This window comes from Echinops telfairi, unplaced genomic scaffold (genome assembly GCF_000313985.2).
Source record: "Echinops telfairi isolate 266 unplaced genomic scaffold, ASM31398v2 ScPeMD7_655;HRSCAF=1070, whole genome shotgun sequence".
NCBI classification, from domain to species: Eukaryota; Metazoa; Chordata; class Mammalia; order Afrosoricida; family Tenrecidae; genus Echinops; species Echinops telfairi.
In genome coordinates this window covers 20,580,701-20,589,023 of record NW_022104553.1, presented here as the reverse complement: position 1 = coordinate 20,589,023, position 8,323 = coordinate 20,580,701, and the positions used below count along the sequence as shown (strand labels likewise).

General features: G+C 57.3%; 2 protein-coding genes across 2 annotated transcripts in view; one reads left to right on the top strand and one right to left on the bottom strand.

The window, feature by feature from the left end:
* KLK15 (kallikrein related peptidase 15) overlaps positions 1 to 1,497 on the bottom strand; it is a 46,152-nt gene extending 44,655 nt beyond the window's left edge. Inside the window, exon 1 of the mRNA XM_004710453.2 lies at positions 1,394 to 1,497. The gene's annotated coding sequence lies outside the window, so the exon portion shown is untranslated. The remainder of the gene's footprint in view (positions 1 to 1,393) is intronic.
* Positions 1 to 3,038, top strand: part of LOC101656202 (kallikrein-1-like) — a 5,576-nt gene extending 2,538 nt beyond the window's left edge. The window contains exons 3-5 of the mRNA XM_004710455.2: positions 339 to 616; positions 784 to 920; positions 2,837 to 3,038. Coding sequence (XP_004710512.1) covers positions 339 to 616; positions 784 to 920; positions 2,837 to 2,992 — 571 coding nt within the window. The 3' untranslated portion in view covers positions 2,993 to 3,038. The remainder of the gene's footprint in view (positions 1 to 338; positions 617 to 783; positions 921 to 2,836) is intronic.
* Positions 3,039 to 8,323: the final 5,285 nt, after the last annotated feature.

Sequence of the window (8,323 nt, the reverse complement as noted above, 5' to 3'; positions counted from 1 at the left end):
GCCCCCCACCAATTCCCTCAGCTCTGTCCTACTGCTGCCCTGGTCTCTCACCTGGTCACCACTTCAGCCCTCTCTGCCTCTCTCTCTCTCCCCCTACGTCCTGGGCCCCCTTTCCATCCGGTGTGTGTCCTCATGGTGCCCACTTCTGGCTGTCTCACTCCCGGTACGCTGCCCCCTTCCTTCTCCTGCCTCTTCCTCCTAGCTTTCTCCTCCTCCTTCTTCTTCTCTCCCTCGCCTTTCTGATTGTTTCTCCCAGGGCACCCTCCCCCAGGTTCCCTGCCCTCTGCTCCTCCCCCTTCTTGTCTTCCCCTCATCCCTCCAGCTCTCTCTCCCCACAGGAATTACCAGCTCTGGCTGGGCCGCCACAGCTTGGAGGATCCCGGAGAGCCCGGCCAGTACGCCCAGGTCGGCGGCGTCTTCCCACACCCGGGCTTCAACAAGAGCAACCCGGATCCCTTTGTACAGAACGACTACAGCAACGACCTCATGCTGCTGCGCCTGAAGGTGCCCGCGCAGATCACAGCCACCGTGCAGGTCCTGGCCCTGCCCACCCAGGAGCCTCAAGTGGGGAGCACCTGCCTCGCCTCAGGCTGGGGCAGCATCAAACCAGAAGGGAGTATGTGTTGGCCCAACCAGGTTGCCTGTGGGGGTCCACCGGGAGGAGGGGCAGAGGCGCCCAGGTCTGACTCAGGGGGTGGACGGAGGGCCCTGATGCCGGGGTCGGAGGGCAGGGTGCTGCTGTGCCTGAGCGAGGACCCAGCCCTGCTTCTCCCGGGCCCGTAGAAGTGTACCCTCAAGAACTGCACTGCGTGGACGTCAATATCTACCCCAATGACGTGTGTGCCAAGGCCCACCCCCACAAGATAACGGACACGATGCTGTGTGCTGGGCACATCGAGGGCGGCAAGGACACCTGTGTGGTGAGTCAGTCCCCTCCCTGTCCCTCTCCCCTTCGACAACACCCCCGCCCCCGCCCCACCGTACAAGACTGGCGGAGGGGACCCAGGGGCGACCCCCCAAAACTAGCAGGCTCGAGTCTCCCGTCTCCACTGCTGACCAGATGTCGGCGCCAGGCCCACCTCAGGGTCTCAACTCCTTCCAGGCACCCCCAGAGTCTCACCCCTCCACACCCTAATTCGTCCTTTCCTCCCCACACCCCGTGGGGTCGACCACCTGCCCCAGACCCCGGGGGGCACCGTGAGGCAGCCATAGAGAGCCCCCTCCCTCAAGGAGCCCCCCCGTTCTGGTGAGGGGCACTGACACCCCCCACAAGCAACACGTGCGCGACCGTGTGCGTGGGGGCGGGGCGGGGGCGCTCAGAGAACTGGGGGAGGGAGGGGACAAAGGCCCTCATCAGGGAGGGGACCCCCACGCAAAGGTGAGCATCAAATACCTGGATCGGATGGGGGCGACCCTCGGGGGAAGCCGCACGGCAAGGCCCTGAGTGGAGCGGCCCGGAGTCCGTGAGGAAGAGGGAGTCCGGTGGCGGGGACTCGAGGTCCGAGAGCCTGGCGGAGCTGCTCCCTCTGGAGCTCGGGGCGGGGTCTGGGCGTGGCCTCGGGAGGAGGAGCAGCGGAGGGGCGGGGCCGAGCGCCCGCAGCACCGGCTCGGAGGGCGGGGCAGATAGCGCCCTCTGGCGGCCCGGCGGGGAAGAGGCCGCAGGAGAAGAGCTGGCCGGGCAATGACGCTGGGGGCTTGGACGGGGGGGGTGGGGGGGGGCGCCAGGGAGGGCGGGGAAGAGTCTGATTCTGCAGCCCTTTGAGGGAGAGAACACCAGGCCTGCTGGCCGCTCACGAGGGGACAGTCTGGGACGGAGATGAGCCAAGTGCTTAACCTGAGAGACAGCTCAGCATCTCCAAGAGGCCATGGGCATTGGGCACCCCCACCTACACACTCCCACCCACTCCACATACCATACACACACATTCACACTCATCATATCCACCACACTCAGGCATGCACACGTAGACACTCACACATACACCCCAGACACACATACACTCACATATGCACCCACCACACACACACAGAGCCCAACACACATGCACATCACACACATACACACACTTACCACATATACGACACACACAGACACACACTTACCATACACACACAAGGGCACTCACAAACTCTCACCACACGAACTACACACACACAAGCACACACACCACATACCAACCACTGGGATCCCTCACAAGCCCCACTGTGAACCCAGTGGCTTCACCAAATCGGCCCTTCCCACATGCCCCATCCCCAAGCCACTGTGCCCGCCCACCCTTCCCCTGTTCCAGCAGATCAGCCCCACCCCTTCTGAATGTCTGTCCTCTCCTCTCCTCCCACCGTCCCTGCCCTTGGCCAGGTCTGGTCCACAGCCGCCCTCACCCTCTCCCAGCCTTCAGCCTCTGCCCCTCCTGCCCACCCCCCACCAGACACCAGCAGGACATCCCACACTCAGATCTGGCCTTGTCTGCCCCCTCCTCACAGCCCCTCTGTAGCTCCCCATACCACCCCCCATGAGAGGGGTGTCCAGTGATGAGGACCTTCCTGGGAGAAGGGTTCGGAGACAGGGCTTGTCCATACTCCTAGTGACCTGTCTGCACGGACGATCTCCTGTGCAGACAGCGGACCCTGAAGTGCCACCATCCCCGTTGGCAGGACTCCGGCCACTGCCCACTCCATCAGAATCCCCGCCTAGCTTCTCCGGCAGCCGGACCCTGGAAACAAGGGTCTCCTTCCCCAGAGCCGAGCCGTCTCTGTGTGTGTGACCTGCAAGCCCCGCTCTGAGGGCTGGGGGTCCACAGACTGACCGTTCTCACTGTCCCCTCTGTGCGCCTAGGGTGACTCGGGCGGGCCCCTGATCTGCGATGGCAGCTTCCAAGGCATCTTGTCTTGGGGCCACAACCCATGCGCCACCGTCGGGAAGCCGGCCATCTTCACCAGTGTGTTTTCATTCCGGGACTGGATCCAGGACACCATGGCGGCCAACCCCTGAGCGCCCTCGCCCGCCCGTGCCCCCATTAAAAGAGAACCCGCAGCAATATCTGGTGTCATTGCCCTTTCTGGACGCGGGGTCCTTAGGGCCGCCCAAGCTGGCGGCGTCTGGAGACGTGCAGGCGGGACAGGGGCCAGGGCAAGAGGGACAGGCTGGACAGAGCAGACAGTCCGGCGGTGCCTCTGCTTTATTGCGGGAGACCAGAGAGGAGTTAGACAAGACCCACCTCCCAGAGGAGGGGACTCATACCCAGGACCAGGGGCAGCGTGGGATGGTGGGCGGGGCCCAGTCCTCCTGGAAGCGGAGTGGACATGGAGGCAGGGCGGGGCCTCTCGGGAGAGGAGTTGGGGGCTGGCAGCCTGTGTCTGGAAGGATGGGGGTGCGGCTTCGTGGGTGTGGCTGCTAGAGCCGGCAGGACGTTAGGGGCGGGGCCTCACTACACTGGCCAATAGGGGGTGGACTCCTGAGAAGCGCCAAGAGTGGGCGGGGTGACGGTTCAATAGGCGGGGCCAGCGCCTCACTGAGAAGTCCTAGCTAGTTTTTCAGGGAGTGGGGCCTCCAAGGAGGGGGCCCTAGTTGGGAGCATCACCTAACCTCTGGGACAGCCATGCAAAGGAGGTCGGGCCCATTCCCTGCAATAACAAAATCAAAAAGCAAAGGGAGTGGGGCCCAGGACCTCATCAGGGTGTTTGTCCAGGCTGCTTCTGAAGAGCTCAGTTCCGAGGAGAAGAGGGGGCCCACTCAGAATGCTGACTACACAGAATCAGGGTTACCCTGGGAGGCCAAGTCTGTGATCTGCCTGGACAAGCGCCTAGAGACCTTCCGCCGGAAGTTCACCTGCCACTCCTTCAAAGCTGTCCCTTTGCTCCACATGCCCACGTGGTTCAAGTAGGACAGGGCGCCTGTGATGGAGCATGGGACTCCCAGACCCGCCCCTTCTACCTGGGACCCGCCCCTAAGCCGACTGCAGCGAATCCAAGATCCTGCTGGCTGTTCTCCCAGGGCCTGCCCTCTTCCTTGGGATAGCCTTGGGATTCCTCCCAAGTGGTCTTCCCTCCTGGTCCCATCTTTTCCTCCTGAGTCCCCGCAGAATGATTATACATAGGGCAGCTTAACAACAGAAGCTCAGCAGTTGAAAACTCCCAGCCGCCTTGTCCTAGAAAGACAAGGCTTTCTGCTCCTATAAAGAGTTCCAGTCTCTGAAACACACAGGGGCAGTTCGCCCCTGTCCCGTAGAGTTGCCATGAGTCAGCATTGACTCACGGCGGTGTGTTCCTTTGGGTTTGGTTACCTATTAAGACTCTACCTCTTCACCCTTTTCTTCTAAAAGTCCACTGGACCTGCGGAAAGACTGTCCTCCTAACCTTAATTTATACCCAGCCTTCTTGACACAGTCACTACCCCAGTCTTTCCTTGTCTGTGATTACCCCGCATTGCATCAGGTAAATCTGCTGCACATCTTTAGAGTCATGAAAAACAAGGATGTTACTTTGAGGACTAAGGTGCACCTGACCCAAGCTGTGGAGTTCCAGCCCCCACAATCAAATGGGCCCAAGGGGCAGTTGTGTCATTGAGGGGTAAAATTAAAGAGACATCAGACAAGATAAGGCATGCAAGGGCTCACCTCCGGGACCACCATGACTTCAGGAGCCAGGTCCACGCAGAGACAGAATCTAGTTCCAACTAAGGCTTGTATACACTCAGGCTGTGCAAGCCCCAATCACAAGTAACCACATACATAACAAAGTAGGCTGTACCCTGACCCTAAAGGTCCCTGAGTACATTGGAGGAGTGACCTAACACCAGTGCCAGGGGCAGGTAAGGGGGAGTGGCCGTCCTCAAGAGGCTGGAGAGCCATAGCATGTGTCTGCTCCTGTAGTTAAAGCTGCAGGCTACATAGCAATCAGCCATGTGCTTGTCAGGGGTAACTTTAAGGTAGCACTATGATGGGAGGATATAGTGGGGAACAATATTAATGATGAGAATGTGATTGGGATTCACCTCTGTGTCACAAGGGTGAAGGCCTCCCTCCACCCCAGAAACCCAGCCCGCCAGGCTTCTTAATAGATGAGACTAAAGGATTCATCTGTATACACTCTCTTCCCATTCTCTGCTTCCCATACCAGATCACCATGAAGGAGTCTGGGAGAAGTGGCTGAGGCAGTTGGCAAGCCATTGGCAAAAGGACTGGCCCTGCTCAGAATGTCTTCATGCTCTGGAGGATCCATTGTGTCTTCCAGAGCAGACAGCCAAGTGTCCCTCCAATCCTTCTCAACAACCCCATGCCAGTGTCCAAGACAATTAATCACAGTGGCCTGGTTAGTGTCCAGGAGCCTCTGCCAAGCCATCCAAGTCATCTCTCCTCCTTGTTCTAGGAACTCTCTTCTACTGGGACATTATTTCTTCTTTCCCCGTGATGATTCTTGTGTGAAACTGAGGACCGGGAAGAGAATGTATGTGGCCAAACTCTCTCTGTCTCAGGATTAAAGAAACCTGCAAGGCCAGGATGCTGGGTAGAGGGAGGCCTTCACATTTGTGAGTTGGAGAAAGGTCCCAATAGTGAGAGTCAAGTCTGGAATAGAGAATACTGAATGTTATGTTGGCTTGTTAGTAGCTGACACGTGGCCAGTGTTTCTTACAGTTCATTCCAATTATTCAAATAGAAATGCAAATGATAGAAAACAGCTCTCTGTCCCATCTAAAATAAGGCTTTTTTTTTTTTTAAGAAAATACTCTGGTGCCTTGGGTGAGCATTGGATGACGGAAATGCAAAGTTCTTCATTCAAACCCACCAGTTGCTTTGTGGGAGAAAGATGAGGCTGTGTGCTCTAGTCAAGATTATATCCTCAGAAGCCCTACAGAAAGATCACTGTGTGGGTTTGTTTGGGGTTGGGTTTAACTCCCTCTTTTTATTAAACAACAACAACAACAAAAACCCTCCCATATATTTTTCAGTAACAAAAAAATGGACTCCCTGTTCCATTATCTGAAGAAAACAAAACAAAAAAACACCCACAAACACAGAAACGAAAGAAGCCTTTTCCTTTTTCACAAACTCATTTAATTTCCAAACAAAAGGAAAATGCTCAACGTGACTTCCACTGCGTCGGAAGCCCCAAATTACAGACCCAATAAAAATACTAAAGACCTGGGTCTCTCTGCCCTCAGACTGGGAGTCTGTTCTACCCCCTCAGCTCCCTCCTCTCTGACCTAGCAGTCTAGGTGTGGGATGTCACTGTAAACAGGGACCGCCTGTCTCCACCACTAGATGCAGAGAGCACAAAGAACAGACCTGGATTCACTCTGGGGGACATGGGCTTTTTCACTTAGGGGCAGGTTGCTCGGGAAGGTGCGGTACTGCTTGATGGGCAGGGTCAGGGTTTGGTTAGCCTTGCCTACACAAGCCCGGGGGTCCTTCTTAAGTTGTTGCAGGCAGAGAAGAGGAGAGGGGGCTGTGAGGCAGGCCCAGAGCAGCTGCATCATCATCATCGTGGGAAGACTCCAGGATGTCCTACGATCCGCCTCCTCCAAGCGGCCTACAGCAGACAGACCAGGAGGAGTCGTTTGGGAGGCCATGGACCAGAGGGATGGGGGAATTCGTTTAGCCAACATCGGGTCCACAGGCCGGTCCTCCCCCAGATCCAGAGTCCTGCCTTTCAGCTAGTCATTTCCTTGGCCCCGCCTCTCCCCGCGCAACTTCCGCCTCGGATCCCTGTCTCTCCGGCTCCTTGTCAGAAGCTCCCCCAGACCCGTCCGCTTTGGAGACTCTCTAACTCTCGCGAAGCGAGCGATTTGCGTAGGCCACGCCTTTCAGCATCCGCCCCGCCTCCGGCTCCGCGGGAGTCGCTTCCCTTTCTGGCCCCGCCCATCCTCGGGGTCTTTCTTTTTCGCCGTCCCGTGTGGCTGTCCGCCGAACTGCCTGGCGAGCCTGACAAAACAACGGTTCTCAAAACGTCCATAGCTATTTCTCTCTTTTCCCAAACTCAAGGTCTCTCATGTCTTCAGAAAATCTGTGGCGGTCACAGGCGTTTATTCCTTCTCCAAGCCCGAACGCGGGGACCCCGACACAGGCGCTGTCTAGGACGCCTCAGGAAGTGCCCGGAATGGCGCCGGCTGGGGGCGGGCCTTAGAGCGGCCGCACACTATAAATTGCGGCGCCTTAGCGCGCGCACGCTCTTTGCTGCGGAAGGCGGTTAGGTAAGTAAGCTGGGTCTCTGGATGTCCGGCTTTTTCCGTTTCGGGGCCTTGCTTTTGTGGTACACGTGGCTTAAATGTCTAGTACTAGTACCATCACGTGGTGGGTGAGGTCGGGGTGGTCCGGAGGGACCAGGTGGCGGTCGCCGAGATGCCTCCCCGGTGTCTGGAGAGATGCGGGGCGCCGGAGGAGAAACGAGGGTGCCTGATGGCGGACGTGGGAGAGAGGGGTGGGGTTTCTGCTGCTAAACTCACTCTTGGGTCTCCGCCATCTTGCTCCCTTGTGGGGAGTGGGGCCTGTGGCGCCATGTAGGTTTCGTTTCGACTCCGGTCGGTCGGCTTTAAGGAGCTTCTGGTGCCACGGGAGGAGGATTTGGATCCGCATGGGGGGAAACGGCAGCCACGGTTACTAGGGGGAAGGGAGAGTAAAGTCCGGCTGAATGACTAAAGTGTGAATTTGCAGTAATTGATGTATTTGCCTTGGCAAACGTGTTGTGGCCGAAAGCCTGCCGAACGTAGACGCATGTAACAAGTAGAAAACCGTTTTCGCTAACGTTGATATTCAAAGTTGGTTTCTGAATCCGCCAATGACAAGTGACGCAGGGGCTGACGTAACGCGCAAGTACACGGCGTTAGACCCCCAACTGCCCCGTCTTGGGTTCTAAAACGAGACACGGTTGGTCGTTGGCTCTCTTACCGACTTTCTCGGAAGTTGGAATGGAAGGTCGCTGCCCCGAGCATAAGCCGCATGATTGTAAGTTATTGAAAGAAAAATCTCCGTGCCTAAAGTCGAAGCCTGACCCCACTGCCAGATTCCAGCCCCTGATCTCTGGCTTACCCCAAAAGGGAAGGAAAATCCCTCACCCAGCATGCTGAGGCCACACCACAGGGGCAATTCTTCACTGCCTTGGTAGGGTAACCCTGAGTCTGTATAAACTCCGTGGACATTGAGAACATGAGTGTGTATGTGTGCCCACCCCTCCCCCATGAAAAGCTCAGGCATATGCGTCTCTGCTCCTCCCTTGCTGAGTGGCTTTCTTAAGCCAGTTCCAAATATCAAAGGCTGTTTGTTGACTTCGCCCTACACCAAGCAACCATCTCTTGGCTTTTCCCGTTTTCGGTGAGGGTTTACATGAC